General features: G+C 43.6%; 1 protein-coding gene across 2 annotated transcripts in view; it reads left to right on the forward strand.

Moving 5' to 3' along the window:
- The first annotated feature begins 4276 nt into the window (after window positions 1-4276).
- Window positions 4277-25801, forward strand: part of PRPF19 (pre-mRNA processing factor 19) — a 43450-nt gene continuing 21925 nt past the window's right edge. The window contains exons 1-5 of one of the 2 annotated variants that reach the window (XM_075217193.1): window positions 4277-4449; window positions 7721-7870; window positions 8706-8782; window positions 24813-24954; window positions 25791-25801. The exon at window positions 25791-25801 is cut by the window's right edge and continues 60 nt beyond it. In XM_075217193.1, coding sequence (XP_075073294.1) covers window positions 4431-4449; window positions 7721-7870; window positions 8706-8782; window positions 24813-24954; window positions 25791-25801 — 399 coding nt within the window. In that variant the 5' untranslated portion in view covers window positions 4277-4430. Of the gene's footprint in view, window positions 4450-7720; window positions 7871-8705; window positions 8783-9505; window positions 9602-24812; window positions 24955-25790 lie in introns of those variants that run through there. The other variant, XM_075217194.1, reaches the window with a different exon arrangement.

Raw genomic sequence — 25801 nt, forward strand, 5'->3', positions numbered from 1 at the left:
TAGCTTTCCCAAAAGACCCAGGGATGATGCAGATTACTCTGCACAACATTTTGACATCTGGTCTGGTCTAAAAGAATTGACCAAAAAACGTGACACCTCTGCCGTAACTCCACTTGATCCTACTATCAACATCCAAAACATGATGGAGGATTATTTTCATGACAGCATAGAAATTGACACTTCAGGCAGTCCCTTTACATACTGGGAGGAAAAAATGGGAATTTGGAGACCCATGTACCAACTCGCTTTGCACTGCCTACTCTGCCCACCCTCCAGTGTGTAGTCGGAAAGAGTTTTCAGCACAGCCGGGAACCTTGTCAGCGATCGGCGTAGGAGGCTACTTCCTCAAAATGTGGAAAAGATGATGCTCATAAAAATGAACTTCAAGTTCCACGAGGAAGGCCTTTACCGCCAATTACATAAAAAATACTGAGACTTCTATAATGGTGGATTCCAGCGGTGATGAATTAATAATGTGTGAGGATGAGGCTGAGGATGATGACAACAACATCTTGCCACAGTAGAGTTCATTAACAGCACTGTTACATTAGGTGCTTTAAGCCCATTGTTACCTAGTTTTGTCGGGGCCCAAACAAACCAAGCACTTCAGTCACAAGGAGTGGCACTTTTGTGGCTGAAGTGCATGGTTTGTTAAAGTGTGCATTTCCTTTTTAAGATCCAACATAAGGGTGGGTGGGAGGGCCCAAGGACAATTCCATCTTGCACCACTTTTCCTTTCAGCTACCACTGTGTGCCAATGTTACCTACATGTGCTATAAACTGTTGTGTGCTTAGAAAAAATCTTAGACACCCAATGATGATGCAGATGACGCAGCACAACATTTTGACATTTGGGGGTAAATGTATGAAAGTCCGATTTCTGCAAGTCTCCGAAAATCGGCGACTTTGCAGCTAAAATTTAAAGCGGCGATGGCTTGTAAAGGCAAGTTTGCCTTTACAAGCTATCGCCGCTTTAAATTTTCTGTGGATCAAATGAACGTAGTACTCAGCGTCTAGCTTGTTGCCGGAAGCACTGAACGGAGTACACAGTCCTAAGTCTGTTGATTGAATCAGTGGAGATACGGAGATTCATCATGCCCCAGAGAATCGTGAACATGGTAGCTATCTGCAATTTCATATATGCTAATTGATGATTCGTTATGGGACTAATTGATTTGGTCTAGCTATCTACCGATATACTGACAGAACTGTGATCCTTATAGATAATAGAGAATTGTTCTTATTGCAAGCAGTGGCTTAAAATTTTGATTAAGTATTAAATACTATCATCGGAATACTTTTAAGGAGTAGAGGAGACGATTACAAGAATACATGTTATCATTATTACTTTATGCGTCTTAGTAAAGTGGAGACTGCTATCATAACTGTGAGTGACTCTCAACAACCCTGATATATGTGCAGTTTGGATAACAGTGGACAATTTTGCTTCATTTAATCAGTGCACTGTTCAGAATTTTTATTTTTTATTATATGCGTATATACTAGTGGGTGTGCCATTGAGCTTCCTTTTTTAATCCATTACTTATTATTTTTTATATTTTTTATTTTATTTTTACTCTTTGTTTGGATATATATTGTTTTATATGTTTGTAATAAAGGTTGATATTTTATAATTCCATGAACTCATTTTTCAGGATTAGTGTCTCTGTTTACAGCGCTGTTTTCTCTGTTGTTTGTATGGTTTTCATTGATTAAGAACTCACAGGTTCTCATCTTTTAACTGAGTTACTAATAACTTTGTGCATGTAGTTTTAAGCACCCAGGAATAATTTGGTTATTTTAACGATAAATACCCGGTTTGTTTCGCCTATCTTATCAGGATCAGATGTAATTTGAATAACTCTCAAGAACTGTGAAAATGACAAACCTCTCTTGAGAGGAGCATGATGGAAACTGGTGGCATGTAATAAAGATTTATCCGTATCTTTAATAAATAGCGTGGTCACTAGGTTGTTTCCTTGTACTTGAAGTTTTAAATCAAGAAAATGTATAGTATCACTGCTGGTATTACATGTGAATCTGATGGTCCCAGGAATGTCATTAAGTCTTTGTACAAATTTATTGAGTTTTTCTACACTACCACATCAAATCAAGAAGATATCATCAATATATCGAACAAAAAATTTGATATAGCGGGAATAAATTGGGTTCGACAGGATATAACAATTCTCGTCTTTGGTCATATAGATGTTTGAATACAATGGTGCCATGTTGGAATTCATCGCTATTCCCCTCAGCTTAAACAAAAGTTATTCTGAAAGAGAAAATAATTATTTTGTTAAATGATTTCAATCAATTTCATCATGAAATTACACAGAGGGCCACAGTATGCTGTGCACGACTGTATAGCATCTTTACAGGCCAATAGTCCCAAATTATGTGGGATATTAGTGTACAAACTGGTGACATACAGTGTCACTAATTGCCACCCGTTTTCAAATGGACCAAGAGAGGACAGGCGTTTTAAAAAAATTGGTGGTATCTGGGATGAAACTGCTTGAACTCTGGACAATAGGCTGAAGATACATATCAACAATTTGTTATATCGGTTGGCACAGCCAACCCCTAGCCGATATTATAGGCCTCCCCAGAGGATCTACTAGGCTCTTATGGACCTTTGGCAAGGTATACAAAATCAGAACCTTCGGGTGTGTCTGGCTAAGGAAATAGACTGAATCTTGTTCAATATCACCTGTGACAAGTTCCAGATTAATGACATCATCAATATCACTTTTAAATTGTTGAGTGGGATCAAAAGTAAGCTTCTGGTAACAAGATACATCCGAAAGTTGCCGCAAAACTTAATTTGAATAGCTGTCAAGATCCTGTAGGACGATTCCTCCACCCTTATCAGCAGGGCGGATAACAGGGCTTCTATCAGCACTCAAGATTTTAATGGCTGTCCTTTCTTCAAAAGACAAATTGTGAAAAGAAATCTTTTGACTTTTGACATAGGTGTCTGTGTCTCTTTGTAATAGTCTAATAAAAGTATCAAGCGATGCATTAGTGCTGTTAGGATCAAAGCTACTCCTTTTTATTGGCAATTGGGTTCCTCTTAGTGATGTTGCTGAAATGTTAGTTTTTTTCCGAAGTGAAGAAATTATGAAGTCCTAAACAGCACCCAAACTTACAAGTATCAATCATCCAATCAAAATCATTTTGTTTAATGGTTGTAACAAAGGACATGCCTTTATTCAACAAGTAAAGCTCTGCATTTCAAAGACCTTGCGATAGATTAAAGATAGCTGTACTCTCTACATTTAATGATTCTGATCCTACTGCTTTCTAAATTTTGTCCCACCCCTCCAGGTGGGACTGTGGGCATTTTGGTTGCCACCATGAGCGACTGCCTTGGGTATTGCCAAATTGGAATCCAGTCCCTCAACAGCATCTGAGTCACTGGCAGAAGTTTGCTGTCCAAGTCAAAAAAAGGGACAGCAGGATTACGTTTAGATTGACGTGAGAATGTTGTTCTAGATTTAACAAAGATTGTTCCAGCCATGAATATACATGTTTCTCCTTATAGTCCTGCTTGACCATACAAAATTTATTCTTTTAGAAATGGAGATCTTGTTTCTCTAAGTCATTATCCATTTTGTTAAAAAAAAATAGTAGGTACATCAGATTCCTTCATTTTCAAGTCAGTTGTGTCAATGTCAGAAATTTCTTTCCTAATGGCAGTAAGATCACTACCAACTCGTTCAATAACTAGTAGCATCATATCAAAAGAACAATTATTCAGGATATTTCACCATTTAACACAAAAGTCCTTATTGTGTTGGCCTAAAGTTGGTAAGTAAGTTGGGCACAGGCTCCACATTTTAGATTTTGAATAAGTACCACAAAAGAACAGAGTGGTTATTTACCATACAAACTATTTGTGTTTTGCCAGGCCCAACGGGATTAAAGTATATGAATAAATAGCTGGAGCATGAATAAGTGAATATATGTTACATATGTTATCCTTATATCTAGCAACATGTGTGCGAATCCCTATAGCATGCCATCAGAAGCAATACATGGGTTTTATTGATAAAGTACAATATTTCGCTCAGAACAGGTAACTGCAATACTAATTTAAGTGGGCAGTTGTAAGCAAACTACTGCGTGCAGGGTATTACACGTCACGCTGGAATGTTGTTTATAGATGTTACGAATCATCTCCCAAAACAAAAATGGCGCCGTCAGTTCCAAAATCACCGGATGCGTAGTGTTTTTTTTTACTCCGTTGCAATTTTTAATGAATGGCAATTGACCGGAAGTTCAATGCTGCGCTGCGGAAGCGGAAAAAGAGAGAAGCCTAAACACCTTGTGCGATTTGGCGGCACGTTTCTTCATCCTCTTGTCTGGTCGACTTTACAGAAAACCAGGGCCGATTTTAGCCAGCCACTGCGAGAGCGAGCTGCGCCATGTCTCTGACGTGTTACAGTGAGTGCTAGGAACACGTGGTTTTACTCTCATGTTAGAGACGCGGGTGTAGGAAGAGATGAGAATATGTTCCGTTCGGTATATGTTGCGTGCTACTCTGGAGTTACACCTCCAATACTTACCATGGTTGAATTTTTTATGACCCCGCACAGTAATGTATGCAGCGACAGTCCACCTATAGGAAGCTAAACTTGCACTAGAGCTAGTTAATTGCAGGATGATACATTACTTGCTTTGTTGTAATTACAGGGATGTTGCATGTATTTGAATGAACGAAATTCGATGCAATACGTTTCTGTTTAGGTCTAACCTTAAATGGTTAACCTGTTGTGTTGCCCTTTTATTGCACAACATTTATGATCAAGGTTTGTTTATAAAGATACTTTTGAAAGATGCGTGGCACCAGTGTAAATGCCTGTATTCAGCATTGTCTACTTTATTTTATAAGACAAGCAGGATATTTTTTACTTGAAATATTAACCTGTTGTGTTGATTGTGTGTATATATAATTGTATGCCCAAAGTGAGGTATATATTCATTTAGTGATTGAAGCGAGGGTGTATCTGGTAGTATGCCATACCACCCATCCCTCTTCATTGCAAAACTATCAAATTTCAATCACTTTAATTCCCATTACATTCTTCATACCACCACTTATAAATTTCCACTTCAACTAATGAGATATATATTTGTGTGTGTACAAAAAGAGGTATTCCAATAGGGAGCAAAATGCTGGAATAAAGCCTTTTTGTTTTGTTCACTTATTTATGAAGAGTTAACGATGCTGTATATTTCAATAATATTATTTTGTTGGAAATTGCAGTGCAGCCCACCTGATACATTTGGAAACAGTGAGCAACAATCAGCTTTTTACTATCTTATTCTCGCTCACTCTCCATGGATACTCCAGAATCCTAGGTAGGTCTTCTGGGAGAGCAGGCCTTTCTCCCGCATCCTACTCGCTTCCTAGTGAAGAGGGTAAGATGGGGGCCTCCATGATGCAATTCGTCACAAACCTTGTCATTTTGGCTCTACCACAGCGGGAATGTGATTGTGACATTGCGTTGTGGGGGCAGGATCAAAATGGTGAGAGTCATGACAGCCAGTCCCCCTCTGCAGTTGATCTTCCACCACATCTCAAAGGTACCCTATTGAGCTGAGATCTGTAGTACACTGAACTCATTGTCATGTTCATGGAACCAGCTTGAGATGTGCTTTGTGACATGGCACTTGGTCAGCAGCAATACTCAGGAAGGCTGTGGCATTTAAACGAAGCTCAAGACTTTCTTATTACAACAATTTGTGATCTGGTAGAACACGGTTTTTGAGAGATCAAGATAATCTTTGCAAATTAGTTTTTGTAAGTATCTTTGGTTTGCTTTGTTTCCACTTTTCTCCCAGACGTCAATAGCATAACTGTTTTCCTTAATAAACCAGGCTACATATATAAAATACTTTTTTAAGTACACAGTGAGTGCAAAAAATATTCATTCAAGTTCAGCCTTTTGTAATAACCAAGAGGGAAACAAAACTGTGTGACAGTTGCTGGTTTTGCTTCACGTGAATGAAAACAAATTCTCTTCTCGCATCATACAGCGCCACAGAGCATAAGTCTGCCAACATTTGTTTCTTCCATGCAACTCTTTATTCACTGGTAAACTGTAATGTGATGGTGTGAATTCCCTTATATATAGCACTTTAGAATATGATTAGGGTAGAGGAACTGCATGGAAACACGTGTCTTTAGACATGGCGCTGTCTTATCAACAGGTTATAGATGGCTAAGTACACAATCATTTACTATTCTGGGCAGTTATATGTATGTAATGATTTCAACTTTAGAAATCAATAAGTTCTTTGAAGCTTGTGACCCCTTTGTTCAGTTTATTAAAAAAGTTGGCTACTGCTGAGACCTCAAATTCTGTATCAGTCTTGTATACAGGTGTCCAATACTAAACCTCATTAAAGATGCATTCTGACTATTGACTTGTACAGTAGAAATAAAAAGGTTTGCATCTCTCGCATACATTCCTCATATATGCATACCATTGCATACTATTAGTTTTTTTTACCTGCTCCAACTGTACATACTGTCCTACTAGTACTCTTCTACAAATGCTATTTCTACAATTGCATCTCATTTATTGTATAAGTAGGGTAATCTTTACAGTGCCTAGGTGCACCACTTTTTTTTTTTCCTGCTGTGGGGGTGGATGTTTCTGGTTCCTTGAGGTATAGAGGGCTTGTTCTGGAGTAGGCACTTGATTTGAATCCTTGAACTGTTTTAAATCAAAGCTCTGCTCCCTTCTTTACCCATCTAGCAATGGATACACAGTCTTTTCTTTATTGCGTGTCAGTATGCTAATGACAAGAAGATGTTTACATTTTATCTTGGATAACTTGTTTTAACTTCTAGAGGTGTGTAGTGATTGCCCAGTCCTGAAAGAGCAAGAAGGTTTAGGTTTTTACTCATACCTATCTCTTGTACTTAAAACAGATGTTACATTTTAGCCCATTTTAGTCCTAAAATTCCTAAATACGTATGTGGGTGGACTGGTTTAAGATGGAGTCTTTAAGATCTGACTTCTGTGGTATGAAGCAAGATGAATTACTCACCTCCATGAATATAAAAGAAACACATCTCCATGTCCAAAGCTGCAAGGAGCATCACAACTCCTTAAATGTGCAGTTGCAGATCTCCACTTTCAATACAAAGCACTTCCCTTCTGTATGACCACAGCACCAAGTGTGTTCAACAAAATTATGGAGGTCATGACTGCCTTAAGATCAAGAGGGGCAACTGTTGTACCATACTTTGACTACATTCCGATAAAGGTGAGATGTGCATCTCTTTTTTTGGACCCAATTGTGGATAGCATCAGACTCTGGCACCCTGTAACTCATTCAAGCCGAGCGCATGGTTTTTCTGTCTCCTCTTCGGCAATATAAATCAGTCTTTTTACCAGAAGATCAAAATTCTAGCCATTCTAAAGTGGTGAAATCTCTTGACTCTCAATCAGGTATTGGTTCTCCTTTGCATAAAGCTCATGGGGAAAATAGTATCATCTTTTGAAGCAGTGCAGTTTGCACACTTTCATTCAAAGGCTTGTCTGCATGCAGTAGATTAAATTTGAATGGGCAGCAAACTGTCTGAATGTTTGTAATTGTATGTGCTGTGAAGTTAAATATAGTTTGGTCTGAAATTTAATGCATCGTTAACTATGTAGCATCAAGGACTCTTGTTCATAATATGCTTTCTTTCGCTCTGCAGTCAGTAATGAGGTCACAGACCGTCCTTGCGTCTCTCCTCTGTCTGGTCATGTATTTGATAGACGCCTCATTGAGAAATATTTGGCTGAAAATGGGACAGATCCGGTGACCAATCAGCCTTTGAGTGAGGACCAGCTGATTGACATTAAAGGTCAGTTTTCATTTAGCCGGACAATGTGATTCTCTCAGTTCTCCTGTAAGTGTTGCTTCTCTTAAAACTGTCAAAGATAGATGAGCAATGTCTGAGTGACCTCATTCAATTTTTTTATAGTTTGCAATGTGTTTTTAACCTGTAAGTTAATTAAGATATATTTTTTGTGTGCTAATTGCATGGGTTGGTCAAGCCCCAAGGACGTAAAAAAGGTTACTGCTGCTAGTTAGCTTTTCAGTTCAGTAGCTATAGGGCTAAATGTGTGAACCTGTTCTCCAGCTTCTTACAAAATCAGACTGTTTATAAAATGCAGCATTTTTTTGCACAGCCCAGGTTTGAAGGCACACTGCCCGAAATCAAAAGATAAAATCTCTGCGGGCTTGTTTGAATAATGGTTATCTGTCCAGATTTTCACTCTAGTTCCCTATATCAACCTTTAACTAAGCGTCTGCTTTAAAATAGTTAGAATAAGATAACTGAAATTACAGCTGTGATGGAGCTTACCGTGAACATCAAACCAGAAAGTTATATATTTTTATATTTAAATGTAGAAGAAATCTTTCTTAATTCATTGGTCAGACACACTAGTGGAGAGTATCTCTCTGTTGTATTTGCCCTATAAATAAAAACCCTTTAATTAGGTCAGAAAACAGCACTTTGTGTGATGGTATAGGGCTTTATCTGAAGAACTATTTTGTATACTAATTTTCTTTTTGCAGAAAAACAACTGTCTGTATATTAAGCCAGATGTAATCTTCACTTATGTTCAAGAGCCATGCTATAGTCTTATTTAATTTTGCTAGTTGATGCTTACTTTCTTTATTGCTTTCTTCAGTTGCCCACCCAATTCGCCCCAAGCCACCATCTGCAACCAGTATCCCGGCAATTTTGAAATCTCTACAGGATGAATGGGTGAGTTTTTATCGTGCGTCTTATGCAGGACCTCCTTATTTCTGTTACTGTAGGAAAGTGAGGTACTGCTTATTGTAACATATTAGGATATCACAATACTGTTACATCACAATATAAAAGCACTAGGGAGCATGTCACAGAATTGAGGAGACTTCTAATATCCATAATTATTTACATTAAAAAATAGTATTTTTTTTTACTTTTTTCTGATTTACCCACCTTTTTCAGTGGGATAGTTATTGATGCCAATCACGTGATTCACTTTATGCAACAACATGTTTTTCTTTCATGCCATTTGGTGACACTGGCATTTGGGTATTCTAGGTGGAATTGGAGCTAGGGCACTTTAAATATTAAACTGTTGGAAGGATTGCGCCTCCCATGAAAACAATCTTCAGTAGTAAAGTACTCTTTGGAGTAGCCCTATGTTTTAATTTATAACTTTTCATAACAGATCAGAGATTCCTCCCAGGGAGTGAATAGCCTGTCGGCTTCCTTCACTCTGAGTCCCTGATCAAGGTTGAATAGCCATCAGACTTCCCTCTCCCTAGCTATTTGCCTATTCCTCTGCTTCACATTTCAGCGGTGCATTCATGTTAGTGAGATGGCCGCTGCCGAGCTCTGGCAGGCATCGCCAACGTCCGCCCTTAGTAGCGAACAGCTGCACAAGAGATTAATCAAGCAGGGAAGCCGCAACAGTCAGATCTTTATGGAGAGTACAGCTTCCACGACAAAGTGACGGAGAAAACAGCTCACTGTTTTTCAGTGCTTGGACAGTTTACCAAGATTTCTCTAGAATTCAGCGGTTCTCTCTAACTAGTGAGTATACCTTTGACTCACAGAAAACCATGCAACAGGTCTCCTATAAGTAGAGAGCATCGCTAGCAGTTCCAACGCTTGTATGAGCTCCAAACTGTAAGTAGATCTTACTTAAAACGTACTTTGTTCTTCAGAAGGACACGGTGTGCTTCCTCGGCACGTTCGGCAGGCTTTGCTCCTTGTAAGCAGACATTTTCTTTGTTAAAAAATAAAGCATGTGACATGCTGTATTGCAAGATTTTCAAAATCGGTTGCCCTATCATCTGGTGCCTTTTATTACAGCAGGCTATATATAAGTATGTCTTTACCATCTGTTCCATATAGTCTGGTAGGCACTGTACGTCCTTTAGTTGCAGTTTATTTGAAACCAGCACTTGCATTAACCCTATGTGATTGGTGTATGCTGTTCTTTTCCATTGTTTTAAATGTCACAATCTGTCTGAGAGACTTCCAAGACCTATTGGTCCATTGAAATGTCTAGCCATCACTATATTTGTGTCAAAAATATAATTTTTTAATTATCTTGGGACACACAGATTAGCGCTGCTACTGCAGATATCCTTCGGTGAGAACAGCTTGTGCAGCAATAGTGCCAGAGTGGTGCGTAACATTACATGCACGGTGTGGAGAACTTCCAAGACTACAAGGTCTCCTGGAAAGTTAGTGTATGTGGAAGGCAGCATATTCTCTGCATACAGTGCTACGATTTCCTACACTTAGTATAAATCAACCATGAGTTAAGTAACGCTATGTTTTTTTTTGTTTTCAAAGACATTGCTCCTCCTTATATGCCATTTTTACATGGGTAAGGTGACAGGAGTCTAGTGTGTGGTTTTCTTTCTGTGTTTGAACATTTACCAAAATGTCTGGGACTGGGTCTTCCAAGACTAGAGTTACTGGAAAGTCTTGGCAATACAGTACTCCTGCCACACTAGTTTTTATGTAGTCTTAGGACAGATACTAGCACCGCTGTGGTAGATATTTGTCAGCGAGAATAGCCTGCACGGTCATTGTGCAACCAACAGTGTGCACAGTTCTGTCACTAAGTGACATGGGGGCATGTTTTCAGGCTGGACTCCCTCATCTGGTTAACATACTCACAGAATTGGCTGTAACATAATACTGGTTGTCTGCTTCACATTGTTCTACATTGCTTAGCTTTTTTAGTATAGTGACCTGATTGTCTGAGTACCATACAGCATCAGCGATAACTGAAATATATACCCTTTTTCCTTTAATTTTCTAGGGGTCTTGATTGCTATTTTTTCTCTGTTTTTGTGTGTTGGTGAGACAGGGACTACCAAGACTAAGGGGTCCACTGGAAGATCTGTGCAACACTATACTGGTGCCATATGTGATTCCTGATTATCTTTTAGGACAGTAACACTAATGCCCTTTGTGCAGGCTGTAAGATGAGTTCTGTGATTAGCGCTTTCTCTTTCATTCTACCTGGGGGACACTGCTGCCATGGTTTGTATGAGGGGAGCGTGGAGTTGGCACTTAACTAGTTAACATGTTTAATGTATCAATGCTGAGACACCCCTCCCCTTTGCAACCCCCTGTAGCTCCTTAGTTTAGCTTCTGCCCAAGGGAGTTTGGCTTGCTTTTTGTGCTAGGATAGTTTTTACTTTTACTGTTTTATTCCTTTATTTTTTTAAGAAAGGTTTTTTCGGTGGATATTATCTGAGGAGTGTGCTCTACAGATAGAGTGCACACTCATATAAGGCAGCTACACTACACTGTCTTGTGAGAGCCGGACGGCTCTCACTGACAGTGCTGGCAGTGTTAACTGTGTGACAGGCGGCTTAATGAAGCTGCTGTCACACTGACAGCTTCCCGACATACCGGTGCTGCCTTGACAGGCATAGAGGCGCCGGTACTCGGAGCAATGGCAGCTGCCATCTTACTGGGCATACCAAGTTCCCCTCTCAGAGAAAGTAGGGGGGTATCTTGTGGGAGCTGCAAAAACTTCAGTCAGGAGTGACTGAATTTAAAAACGGAGGAGAACATGTGGTGGCCTGTTAAATTATATAGAAAACAGCCACAGATTACTATAGCAGGAGCAGGAAACCGGTGGTGGTTGGGGGGGGAGCTAGGAATATAGACCTCTTCTGGCATATCTGGACTCCTCCAGTGCCGGGAATAGTGTCTGCGCGCCAAGAGATTGCCCGGGAAGACAGCAAAATCTCATTAGCCATCACATCGGGGACACTGCTGACTGACTCCTCTCCTGCATTAGCATTATTCCAGTTTAGCTGGAAGGGGAAGTGCCAATATTATATACCTTTTTATAATTACATTGAATAGGGATATTTTTTTGTTTTTGTTAAGGTGTTGCAAGTAGTTTAAAATGATATTGTATTCTACTTAGCCAACTTACACCCTTTTCATACTGCTTGTTACAGCATATAACTTTGACTGTCATACATTAGTTGTATACTTGTATCTATTTCAAGCTATATCTTGTGTGATTGAATTTTCTATTACTTCATTACTTTAAAAATATGTCTGATAAGGGAAAAGCACCACTTACATAATGTTAGTGTAAAGTTAAGTTGCCAATTGGACAAAAGGACCCGGGGGCACTTTGTATTGACTGTGATGCAGGGACACACACTACACAGGCCCAAAATAATGTACTACCACTACCAGAAGAACTGGCATGGGCAGCTTCTCTGGCGCAGTTGGTTTCTATACTGGTCCAACTGCTTACTAAGCCTACGGGGCTAACAGTGGTTTCTGCTGTTCTCCCCATTGCTACTTTAGAAACCACCCACCCTGTGACAGTAGGGATGCCAGTGACTCCTGGGGCATCTGAAGTGGCTGTGGCGGGTCCATCATCCTCTGTCACGAACAACACTCACCTGAGCCTGCGCGACGTATGAGACAGGGTTAACCAGAAACAACCACTTGGTCTGTCTGAAATGATTAAATCCTTCTATCCCTGTCTATGCCACACACTAACTTTGCCGTACCAACTATGCCACCACCAAGGTGTTTTTATGAAGAGCTGACACTTTTATTTCGGAAGCCTTCGGTTCTCCCTTAGAGTTAATCTATCACAATATACTTTTAATCAGAGTTAACATAAACCATAATGTTCTTGTTTCAATTATGTAGCGTCTTGACCAAACTGCCCGTGAATTTTTAAGAACACAGGGACTTGAACTTATTAAGTGTAATTTAATATGGAAAATGCATCCACAATGCTTAAGATAAAACAGTTTATAAAAGGCATATAAATATAATGCAATTGTTTCTTATAAAATAAAAAGGATAAAGCAAAGAATTGATAACTCATAATTAAGTTTCTGCTGCTGGTAGAAGCAGGAAAATGGGACACTCTTCAATATATCAGATTGATTCACAAAAGTGAACAATTTTTTTAGAGCCATAGCCCCCCCCCCCCCCCCCATTCCTGTGATGAACTGAGGTCTGTGGGAATGCAAATTTGGGTTTTATGACTGCTGGAAAAACCCCTTTTAAGTCAGGTTTTTGTTACCCTGTCCTAACTTTTCACCAGCAGGATGGGTCATTCCGACCCTATTTATATTTCGCATGAAGTCCCTCAGATCGGTAATCAATGGACTGGAGGCAGACAAATTTTTAGTGTCAATAGATATAAAGGACGCTTACCTTCACGTCTGGATTTGGGAGGGGCATCAGTCATTTCTCAGATTTGCTGCGGGATTAGCCCACTACCAATTTCGGGCACTCACCTTCTGCATTTCAACTGCGCCCAGAGTCTTCAGAAAAATCATGTCGGTGATGGTTTCATGTGTTCCAGAGGGGTCAAAATAATTAAATTTTTTAGATGATCTCCTCATGAAGGCCACATCAGCAAATCTGTTACAACAGCACCTGCCTCTGACCATCAGGATCCTGGAGGACCACAGATGGTTAATAAACCTAAAGAAATCACAATTGATTACCTGCCGGTGGATGACCTTCCTGGGGCTCATCATGGACACCAGGAAACAAAGTGTTTTTCCGGACGACAAGGCCAGGTCTTTATGAGAAGTAACTACACAGGTCTTGGCCACACCTAGTCCAACCATTCACTTATGCATGCGTCTCCTAGGGAAGTTTATGTCGACCTTCGAGACGATTTCTTACGGTCCGCTCCACTATCGCTGCTTCCAGTGAAAGCTCTTGGCAAAATGGTCAGGTTCCCATCTGCAGTTGGAGCGCCAAAGGATCTGCTTGTCTTCCAAAGCGAGGTTGTCTCTTCAGTGGTGGTTGGTCCAGGATCACCTGGCAGTAGGCAGGTCCTTTGCCCCTTGGTCCTGGATCATAGTCCCACAGACGCCAGCTTGAGGGTGTGGGGGGTTGTGGCTGTGACCCTTCACTTACGGCTTCAAGGCCTTTGATTGACTCAGAAGTTTTCCCTGTCTATCAACATTCTGGAGTTGAAGGCCATGCTAATGGTCCTTCAGAGTGCCTAGACAATACTTTGGGGCTTTCCGGTAAGGATACAATCCGACCATGTGACAGAAGTGGCTTATGTCAACAGACAGGGAGGAACCAGAAGTGCAGGAGCAATGGCAGCACAAATCTTCGCCTGGGTGGAACAATGCCCCCACAATATCGGTGGTGCTCATCCCAGGTATCCAGAACTGGGAGGCAGATTATCTAAGCCGTCATGCAGTAATGCAGGGGGAGTGGTCACTCCATCCAGAGGTCTTCCACTCGCTGAGCCTGAGATGGGGTCTCCCGGACCTGGACTTCATGGAGTCAAGGCAATACAGGAAGGTCCCAGGATTCTGCTCAAGGGCAAGGGACTCTCTGGCAGTAGCCGTCGACGTCCTGACAATGCCATGAGACTTCCAGTTGGGGTACCTGTCCCCAGCTCAGCCCCCTCCCCCCATACTGATGATGCACACATTCTCCTAAGAGTAGGGCAAGGGGGACTCGCCTGGTTGCAGAGCCTATGATATGCAGACATATCGATGACAGTAGGTCAAGGAGAACGTCTACCACTGCGAGACGACCTCCTTCTCCAGGGCCCATTCAGACATCAGGACTTGCCTCGGCTGACTTTAACGGCATGGCTGTTGAAGCCATCCTTTGGCGGTCTAGAGGATTCTCTCCTAGAGTCGTGAACATGTTGTTGATAGCTCATACGCCAGTTTCGGCTCGTATCTACCACCGCTTCTGGCACACTTATGTCAGATGATATGAGAATAGTCCCTGCCATAGGTCGTCTTTTCGACTTCCCCGGTTCCTGGCATTCCTCCAGGATGGCCATGATTCAGTTCTCCGTTTGGGCTCCTTTAAAAGTACAAATAACAGCCTTTTCGGTTTTCTTTTATCTGCGATTGGCGAACATGCCGGATATTCGGACATGTCTACAGGGAGTATTGCATATCCAGCCACCTTATGTACCGCCTACTGCACCATGGGATCTCAACCTGGTGCTCGATATGCTTAAGGGGCCTCCTTTTGAACCGTTACATTCTACAGATCTAAGGTTCTTAACGTGGAAAATAGCGTTCCTTCTGGCGATTGCTTCGGCTCGCAGAGTGTCAGTTAGGAGCCTTTTCTTGTCGTGAGCCTTATTTGTTTTTGTCATGAGGACAGAGCAGTTCTACGGACTATTCCTTTGTTCATACCGAAGTTGGTTTCAGCATTTCACATGAACTAAGAAATTGTGATTCCGGTGTTTCAGGCGGGGGCATCGTCTTCCAGACAGAATTCAGTGGAATGTTTGATTGTGGTCAGATCTCTTTGAATTTATTTGAGGACCTCCCACATTGGACACAGATTTTTTTATTTATCCATTTTGACCCGCATAAAAGAGGATGGCCAGCCTCAAAGCAATCCTTTGCAAGATGGATTACTGCAAACATTAGACAGGCTTACATCCGTGCTAACCGTCCTGTGCCAGGTCGACTTACTGCCCATTCCACCCGTTCGGTGGGGGTATCTTGGGCAGCTAGAAATGGGGCCTCAGCGGACCAACTTTGCAGAGTAGCCACTTGGTCCTCAGTCCATACTTTTACAAAATGTTATCAATTTCATGTCTTTGCGTCTACAGATGCCAATTTTGGCCGTAGTGCTCTACGTGCCGGGCTGTTAGAGTGGTCCCACCCTTAGGGGGCTGCTTTAGATAGTAGTAGTGGTAGCAGTAACCCCAGTTAGGATGAAAGTGAAAAAATGATTTTTATACTTGCGATAAATCCGTTTCTCTGATTCCATCTGGGAGACACTGTGTTCCCTCCCTTCTGCTTTTCTGCTATTTGGTCTTCGGTGGTTTCCCCTTCCTTGGGGCTTTTTGTATTACACTGAGGCTAGAAGGGGGTTGTAGAGGGGAGGAGTCTGTCAGCAATGATACATTAAACATGTTAAACATTGTGACAGAAGCTCTCGACAAGAGGTTAATGGCAGGTACATAAGTCCCAGGTTCCTGTCGTTTGTATTTTAAACCAAGGAGATTTGTTTCTGAGGAAAAGCTTCTCATTTGGTTTCTCAGCTTCAGGAATGGCTGGTAATGGGTACCTGGTGTTTTGTATGGAGAGAGTAGTGCTTCATAGGGTGGATCCAGGTCTTTGGCACTGCAGAGTAATCAGGGAACACACCTGTGGTGGGGCTTATAAAAGGCCGCAGCCTTGATCTCTCACGGTCTGGGGATTAGGTCAGAGGACTCTTGAGAGAAGCTGCAATCGATACTGTGAGTTCCACTTGTTTGATTTAAAGTGAGGGACATTAGGCCCCTTACTCTAGAGAGTGTACTGCACTGTGTTAACTAGTAGCCAGACGGCTAGGATTTTGTTTGTTTTGCTGTGTGTCGCAAGCTGGTGAATAAAACTAGCTGAGGCTATTAACCTGAAACTTTGGACTTATGTGATTTCTCCGGCTGAAGTGCGACCCAGATACAATTTTATTGCACTAGTTAAGTGCCAACTCCACGCTCCACCCATACAGCCCATGGTAGCAGTGTCCCACAGATGGAATTGGAGGAACGGATTTATCGTAAATATAAAAATCCTCTTCTGCGACTCAATCTCTGCGGCCACAGAGGGACCGGTTTGGGCTAAGTCATTGCTGACATCCAAAGCCGAAATTTATTTTAACTTTTCCCCCCTTCTCATTGGAAATTTCTATTGATGGTGGACTGTAGATCCTCCCATTGTCTGCCCCTCTACAACCACTACAATAGAGCCTCGCTTCGGGTCAGTATGTGTACAAAGTTTAATTTTCTCCTTAAATCTGCACATGCATCAGCAGCCATCTTGTTCACCCTGATCAGGTCACTGGACTGGGTATTCATGGCTCTTCAAACTGGGCCGGCATTATGGCCTTGGGACTCCACGAGATTTAGCCTAGAGCCGATGTTTTTATTGGCTGCACACTTTTGGGACGCTAGGTATCTTTGGATGCAGTCTGCCATCGCTCAGGTTTTTCTGCACTCATAATAGCAACCAGGTATTCTTTAGGGTTAAGTTCCTGGGTAACAGATGCAGATTCTCGGCAAACTCTGCAGTTATTACCTTTCCCGATGTCACTCTTTATGATTAGAAACTAGAGTTCTTTACTGTAACTTCAGGAGACGCAAGCTTTTTCTGCCTGCCAGCGATACTACATGTGACAGCCACGGTTTTGTTCCTTGGAACGGATGAGAGCCGTTTCCACTAGATGTAGTTGTTACAATCAGTGGTTGCAGGTAGGGGAGTTTATTACATTCCTGGATGGAGACTGTCTACCTCCATGTTCTCATAGTTGAGGGGTTTCGTGGCTACTTCAATTTGCAGTTTCACGTTTAACCTTTTGACCTAGTTTCCGTCCCATGGGTCTTCACCAGGCTTATGATCATCATGACAAGTCTTAAGTTTTTACCACGTGACTATCCTACTGTTTTGGACAACTAGTTGTTTCATATGCCATTGACATCTGAATTTCAACTGCAAATTTGGCTGGCTATCTTGATTTCAGAGAGACATAACTGGATTCTCCAATCTTCCACAGTGTTCCTTGATCACAGAACTATGGCTGTGGCTACTTTGAATGAATTTCGACATTTTTTCCAATGGTTGTTCCTCAAAGAGAACTAGGTCCTTTCCAGTCTGGACAGGGCATGTCTTTACTGGCAGACTGGCAATGTCTCTTCTCTGCTGCAGGATGTTGGTAGGGACCAGGGTGTCTGGAAAGGAAGTGTGCTACAAGTATTACCCCTCGAACACAGACTGCTTCAGCAAGAGCTTTTCAGGTCCATTTTCACCTTTCAGCTGGACAGGCAGATCCTTAATTTGTCCATGGCCTCATGTTAGTTGCTCGGGTGGGGTTAATAAGTGCCCATCTAACTCGCAGTGATATGGCCTTGAGGAGACTGCACATCTAATGTTCTGGCTGGTACACCCCTGGTTTAAGTGATATCGGCCAGAGTCATCCCAGGGCTGGAGTACTGGGAGACTGTTGTCTGTTTTGGCCAAATTGGGATGCTTCAGGGAATGGAATACCTTCACAATAGGGGTGGTGGCTTGGCGGGTTTAGTACTAGAGTCTGCCAGGGATATAGTGTCTATAGTCCTTTTTAGTGCCACTCTGCATATGGGCTGCAGGGCTAATGGAATTGTGGTCTCTCGGGCCAGGTGTTTCTTTCTACAAGCTTGTGCAGACAGTTATTTGATTGTGATTAATCACTCCCCTCCTGTGTGCTACAGTATATGGAATGCTGGTATTCTGTGGTGTGAAGGTCAGTCTTCACACTGTGGTTTCGTCTCTGGGCTTGTTTAACCTGTACCGATTGGATTGATTTCTCATTTACCCAGGGCAGTCTGTGCTTCCTGGTTGCTTGGGCTGACTAGTTGTACCACCCCGTTACGTATTTTTCTGCCCAGGTCTTTTCCAGATTTTACTGGTTGCCAGGTATTGCATCTCGGAATGCAAGGTTTGGGCACCTGGTCTTATGCACAGTTGTTTCAGAGCAATCCCTCCCTTAGGGGCAGCTTTGGTGTGCCCCACAATGGCAGGAAATAGAAAAGAGGATCATTTACACACCGTAAAATCCATTTCTCTTTCCGGTCTGGGGGACACTGCTTACCATGGGTTGTGGAGGGGAGCTTGGGTGTTGGCACCTAACTAGTTAAACTTTAGTACTGCTGACAGACCCCTCCCCTCTACAATCCCCCTGCCTCTTCCTGTTCAGTTTTTTTTAGGTGCCCTGGAGTTAGGGCAGTAGTTTTTAGTGCTTAGAGTAAATTTTAAAGAAATTTCTTTTACTTGATTTTTTTTTTTTTCTCACAGGTGGCAGCGCTGGAGTGTGTTCTACTATAGAGAACACACTCACAGCAGGGCAGCGCAGGCATTCCCCTGTCAGATGAGAGCCAGCGGCTCTCACTGACAGGGACTGGAGGAGAAGAAGGGTGCCTGATTGAGGAGTGACAAGCGGTCTCAGGGACCGCTGCACTCCACCAGCCTCTCCGATAATCGGCGCTGCAATTACAGGCATAGAGCGCCGGTTATCGGATACTGAAAAAGCCGACGGCCATTTTGGACTCGCTCACTCGGCTGAAGGGAGAGGAGTGAAGGGGGCCATACCAAGATTCCCCCCCTCATACAGAGGAGGGGGGTGTCGGGTATCTTCGCTGCGGAGACCATCTGTCTCCACTACTCTGCCACGTTTCCAAGCTGCGGGTTCTCCAGCACCCAGGAGAGAGAACTTTTTTTATTTTTTTGCAGTGGCAATTTGGAGAGGGGGGAGCTAGAGCATAGAGTTCCCCCCCCCTCCTTCCAGAGAGAGAGATGGTCTTTCCCAGGCTTCTGGCGCCAAGACAAGCCCGGGAGAGTGAACAGAGCTGAGGGAGAAAGCACAGGACTGCTGTTGGACTTCTCCCCTTTTGTGGCCTATGGGCTAAGTATCGCCTTTAATTAAACACTTATCTAATGTTTTAATAACTGGGCTAGTAGGATTTACATTATAGTCTCCTACTAGCTTAAATACTTTGTGGTGTTTAACTATTACAAGTTCAACTTTTATATAAAGATCAGTTGATTACTTGTTTTTTATCTCTGTTCTTCCATACATTTCTTTCTCTCTCTCATCTCTCTCTGTTTACTCAGCTAGATTTATGATTTAGTCTGTGTGTTTGGTGTGCCTTCCTTTACAAGAATGACAGATAAGGGAAAGGGCTCCATGGCAAAATACTTCACATGCTCAGTGTCATGTAAAATTACCTTGTGGCCAGAAGGACCCTTTGGCGCTCTGCATGCGAAGCAGGGGTTCCCACTGCGCAAACCCAGCAGGTTTCAGCCCCACCGACGGAGGAACCGGCCTGGGTGACCTCCCTGACACAGTCGGTTTCCTCCTTAGCTCAGATGGTTTTTCAGTCAAATCAGTTGCTAACTACTGTAGCAACTTCGGTGGCTAATAATGCTAACCCACAGTCAGACCTCCCAGCTTCCTCAGGTTCGAGTGGATCGGGTTTGCTGGGACCCTCCTCTTTACAGCCTGACCCAGCCCCTGTTCTTACAGAACCGGCATGGTCTACAGCTTTTTTTTAAAGGGTGTGAACAAGCTTAACCAGTTGCTTGATTCCTCTAATACCCCGCCTGCTAAAAGAAAGAGACCTAGATCAGTAAATCCCCTTATGGTCCTATCAGACTCTGAAGAATGCTCTGAGGAAGAGGGGGAAGTTTATTCGGATCCTGACCAATTACACCTATTGGAACAGAAGGACAATCCCAAAAGCCAATTTGTTAATGATTTGGTTTTAGCGGTTAGACAGGCGTTGGACCTCCCAGAACCGGAGGATCTTACCCCCAGAGACAGAAGTCTCTTTAAGAAGGTTAAGAGAAAGGCCAGCCATTTCCCCCTTCTGCTGAGCTTAGGGTTATTGCTGAAAAGGGGCATGGAAGCAGCCTGAAAGAGGTTTTCTATTCCTAGGAGGTTCTCCTCCCTGTATCCATTACAGGAGGAAGAGGTGGTTCGCTGGGAGACTATTCCAAAAGTAGATATCCCTATTGCCCGCTTGGCAAAGCATACCTTACTCCCAGCTCCTGGTTCAGCGTCCCTTCCGGACGCCAATGACCGCAAGGTTGAATCCCAGCTTAAATCCATTTTTCCGGCTGCAGGTTCTTCTTTCAGACCTACATTTGCCTCAGCTTGGGTGGCTAGAGCCATGGAAGCATGGGCAGACCAGCTGGCAGAGGCCTTACAGGACTCCGAACTTCTTCCCCTAGCCCTGCATTTAAAGGAGGCTTCAGGGTACCTTTATGAGGCAGCCCAGAACTCGGCGGCGGTTTCCTCTTCCATTCAGGCGGCCTCTATTTCAGCAAGAAGGACGCTATGGCTGAAATCCTGGGACGGTGATGCGGAATCAAAAAGGTCCGTTGAAACTATTCCGTTTTCTGCAGCAGGTTTGTTTGGCCCGGAATTAGATACCCTTATTTCACAGGCAACGGGGGGCAAAAGCACTTCCTTGCCAGTATATTCTTTCAGGAGCCGCAACCCACGGGGCAGCTCTTTCAGTCAGCCCTTTCGGGGGTCCTCCTCTCATAGGGGACAGTCCTTTAGAGGCAGACAATCTAATTCTCGAGGCTCCTCCACTAGGGGGAGATCCTCGTTTGCATCTAAACGCCAGGCCTCCAAGACCCAGGAGAAGCCTGCGTCCTGACGACCACCCTGTACCACAGGGGGCCCCAGTGGGGGGACGTCTGTCTCTGTTTTGGGAACAGTGGACAGCGTCTTCCCAAGATCCTTGGATCCGGGGAATTATTTCAGAAGGGTACAGGATAGACCTGTTGGGTCCGGCTCCACAGCTTTACTTCCAGACCCAGCTACCCCGGGATCCATTAAGAAGACAGGCTATACAGGATTGTGTCGCTTCTCTTCTGCTTCAAAAGGTCATCTGCAGAGTTCCAGATTGCCAGAAAGGTCGGGGTTTCTATTCCAACCTATTCCTAGTCAATAAGCCGGACGGCTCCTTTCGTCCCATCCTAAACTTAAAAGGCCTCAATGTTCACTTACGGGTGGACAGATTTCGGATGGAATCTCTGAGGTCAGTGATAAACGGCCTAGAGAAGGACCAGTATATGGCGTCCATAGATATAAAGGACGCATACCTCCACGTTCCCATTTGGATCCACCATCAGTCCCTTCGCAGATTCTCGGTGGGATCATTCCACTACCAGTTTCGGGCCCTCCCCTTCGGCCTCTCAACTGCGCCAAGGGTCTTCACGAAGATTATGTCAATAATGGCAGCATGTCTTCACCTGCAGGGAGTTCAGGTTGTGCCTTATTTGGACGACCTACTCATCAAGGCTTCCTCAGAGAATTGCCTACTTCATCACTTATACCTCACCCGGACGGTTCTTGAGGGCCACGGTTGGCTGATAAATTCAAAGAAATGCCAGATGGTTCCGTGTCAGCACATGGTTTTCCTGGGGACTCATCATGGACACCAGCAAACAAAGAGTGTTTCTCCCAGTAGAGAAGATCAGCTCTATTCAGACTGTAACTACTCAGGTTTTGTCTTCCCCAAGCCCCTCAATGCATTTATGCATGAGGCTACTCGGAAAGATGGCGGCCTCCTTCGAGACCATTCCCTTCGGTCGAACCCATTCTCGATGTTTCCAGTGGGATCTATTGTCGAAGTGGTCAGGATCACACCTACACCTGGAACTTCAGAAGATCTCCCCATCTCCGAGGGCGAGAGAATCTTTTCAGTGGTGGCTGTTTCAGGATCACCTGAAAGTGGGCAGGTCCTTCGCTCCATGGTCGTGGATCATAGCCACGACGGACGCCAGCCTGAAAGGTTGGGGGGCGGTAATCCTGCACCTCCGACTCCAAGGACGTTGGTCGGTTCAGGAATCAGCCCTATCAATAAATGTATTGGAATTGAAGGCCATTCTCTTGGCCCTCAGGGGAGCACAGTCCCTTCTTCTGGGCCACCCGGTCAGAATTCAGTCCGACAATGCCACAGCCGTGGCATATGTCAACAGGCAGGGAGGAACCAGGAGTGTAGCTGCCATGGATATTGCAGCTCAAATATTGGTTTGGGCAGAGCTATATGTTTCGACAATATCTGCAGTTTTCATCCCAGGAATAGAAAACTGGGAGGCGGACTATCTAAGCCGAAACCAGATGATGTCGGGAGAGTGGTCACTCCACCCGGAAGTCTTCCAGTCTCTAGTTCGGAAGTCGGGTCTTCCGGACATAGATCTCATGGCCTCCAGGCACAACAGGAAAGTTCCAAGGTTTTGCGCAAGGGCAAAAGATCCCCTAGCGGTGGCAGTGGATGTCATGACTATGTCATGGGAGTTCAGGATGGGATACCTGTTTCCTCCAATTCCCATGCTTCCTCGCGTCCTCAAACGAGTAAGGCAGGGCGGTCTGCCAGTAATACTAGTAGCTCCCTCTTGGCCGCGCCAAGTGTGGTACGCAGACATATTGTCTATGGCGGAAGGACCAGGGGTCCACCTTCCGTATCGAGACGACCTTCTTCTGCAGGGTCTATTCCAGCACCAGAATTTACCTCAGCTCAGTTTAACGGCATGGCTGTTGAAGCCAGCCTCTGGAGGTCTAGAGGGTTTTCTTCCAGTGTAGTTAACACTATGATGTTAGCTAGGAAACCTGTTTCATCTCGCATCTATCATAGGATTTGGAAGGCCTACATTAGGTGGTGTGAAAACAGGACATGCAATTCGTCCGCTTTTCGTATTCCTCGCTTGTTAACTTTTCTTCAGGAGGGCCTGGAAGCAGGTCTCAGATTAGGTTCCCTAAAGGTACAGGTATCGGCACTTTAAGTATTTTTTCATATGAAATTAGCTGATTTGCCAGATATTAGAACTTTTCTCCAGGGAGTCTTGCACATACAGCCTCCTTATGTACCTCCTACAGCTCCATGGGATCTCAACATGGTACTGGATATGCTCAAGGGGCCTCCATTTGAGCCTTTGAGCGAGGCAGATTTAAAGTGGTTGACCTGGAAGGTCCTCTTTCTTTTGGCTATCGCATCAGCTCGTAGTGTTTCTGAATTAGGAGCCTTGTCCTGTCGAGAACCTTATTTGGTTTTCCACGAGGACAGAGCGGTGTTAAGGACCCTTTCTTTTGTCCCGAAAGTAGTGTCCGCTTTCCATCTTAACCAGGAAATTGTAGTTCCGGTTTTCTCATCTTCATTCAGATAAACAATCTATGGATAAGTTAGATGTTGTTAGGGCTCTCCGCATATATGTCAAAAGAACTTCCCAGATTAGATGTACTGACTCTGTTTGTTTGTCCTTTATGACGCTAATAAGAGAGGCTGGCCAGCCTCAAAACAATCCATCGCTAGACGGATTACGTCTACCATCAGACAAGCATATATAGAGGCTAACCGTCCTGTGCCGGAGAGACTTACAGCCCATTCCACCAGATCGGTAGGGGCTTCGTGGGCAGCAAGGAATGGAGCTTCTGCAGACCAGCTTTGCAGGGCAGCCACCTGGTCCTCTGTCCACACCTTTACAAAATTTTATCAGTTTAATGTTTTTGCATCAGCTGATGCAGATTTCGCTCGTAGTGCTTTACGAGCGGGACTTTCAGAGTAGTCCCACCCTTAGGGGGCTGCGTTAGAACGTCCCCATGGTAAGCAGTGTCCCCCAGACCGGATGAAAGAGAAAAGAGGATTTATGTACTTGCGTTAAATCCGTTTCTCTGATTCCGTCTGGGGGACACTGCGATCCCTCCCTTCTGTTTTTCTTCTGTGTGCTCTTGTTTGACTGCCCTTTATATCCTTGGGCTTTTTAAAACTAACTGAACAGCAAGAGGCAAATATGTACAGAAATGTTTATTGAGAATTTACAAAGAATTCTGTTCACTATTGTAAAATGAAAAGACATATTGGAAGTTTCTTTGGATTGTTAAGACCTATATAAAGGCCCTCCACCTGCATCTTTGTTGCCTGATGTACACATTGTTGAAAACTTAAACAGAATGTAATTCTGTATATTCATGAAAGTCCACCTCACAAAACTGGTCTTGATTAGCAATGTTTGACAGCAGGATTTTTCTGTGGGGTCATTATTAGAGATTTACACTATATATACAGCACAGTGCTGGCAGTTCCCAATCTGCAAACACCGAGACTACAACTGATGTCAATATTGGCTACAAAAGCTTAAATTAATTGACGTTTTTTTTGTTTAAAACTAATTTAAGTTGAGTAAATGTATTTTACTTGTCATGTGGAGATTGTCAAGGCAGAAATGTTTGATCCTTTTTCCTTTTTATCTATAAGGATGCAGTAATGCTTCATAGCTTTACTCTGCGGCAGCAGCTACAGACCACTCGTCAAGAACTTTCTCATGCTCTCTACCAACACGATGCTGCTTGCCGTGTCATAGCCCGTCTTACCAAGGAGGTAACTGCTGCACGTGAAGGTAAATATCTGGCAGAACAATGGTTTCTTCATGCCAGTGACGGATCAGGGGGGGGGGGGGATCGGGGCAATCGCCCCCCCTAGCAGAAACTTGATGCCGACGGCTGCACAGTATGTGCAGGTCCGTTCGGCAGGGACAGTGTGCTGCCCGGCTGCTCTGATTGTGTTTTAAACACAATCAGAGCGGCCGGACAGCACACTGTCACTGCCGAGCGGACCTGCACATACTGTGCAGCCGCCCGCAGCCTTAGATGTTAGAAAGGGGCGGGGCTTAAATCCCCCCATCCCCCTAAATCGCCCCAGGTACAATAGTTTTCTAGATCCGCCCCTGCTTCACGCACCCTATTGCTTAATTGGTGGTGGAAGCAGGTACAAATGCACCTCTAGAGGTGCATGTTTTCTCCCTGATGCAAGATCAGTGCTGATGACCATGATAGTCAGTATGATCATTGCCCCACCCGTAAAAGTAAAACCAGCTCCACTGCTGCTAGCCTAGGCAGTTATTGGCAAAATCCGATGCTCAAAGTGTAGTCCCCCTGAAAATGCCGAAACCAGCACTAGGTTATGTCAGCCAGGTCCCATGGTACTATAGTGTGGAGTCCCCTTGGCCACAGTAAAAGAACAATTGGCATGGGGCTGAATTCTCTAGGGGTATCTATGGTGTGCCCCTTCTACCCCCCTATGACCTTCTCCTTTTGAGTACAAAAGATTGTGGCTTGTGCTACATTGCCCCTCTTGGTTAGTGTACTAATGCTGAATGCAAATCCTACCATATGGTTGCTTATTGCTCACACAGACTAATGACTTTGTTCTTCAACCCCTTTTGTTGGTTTACAGCTCTGGCGACT

This window comes from Mixophyes fleayi, chromosome 6 (assembly GCF_038048845.1).
Source record: "Mixophyes fleayi isolate aMixFle1 chromosome 6, aMixFle1.hap1, whole genome shotgun sequence".
Taxonomy (NCBI): Eukaryota; Metazoa; Chordata; class Amphibia; order Anura; family Limnodynastidae; genus Mixophyes; species Mixophyes fleayi.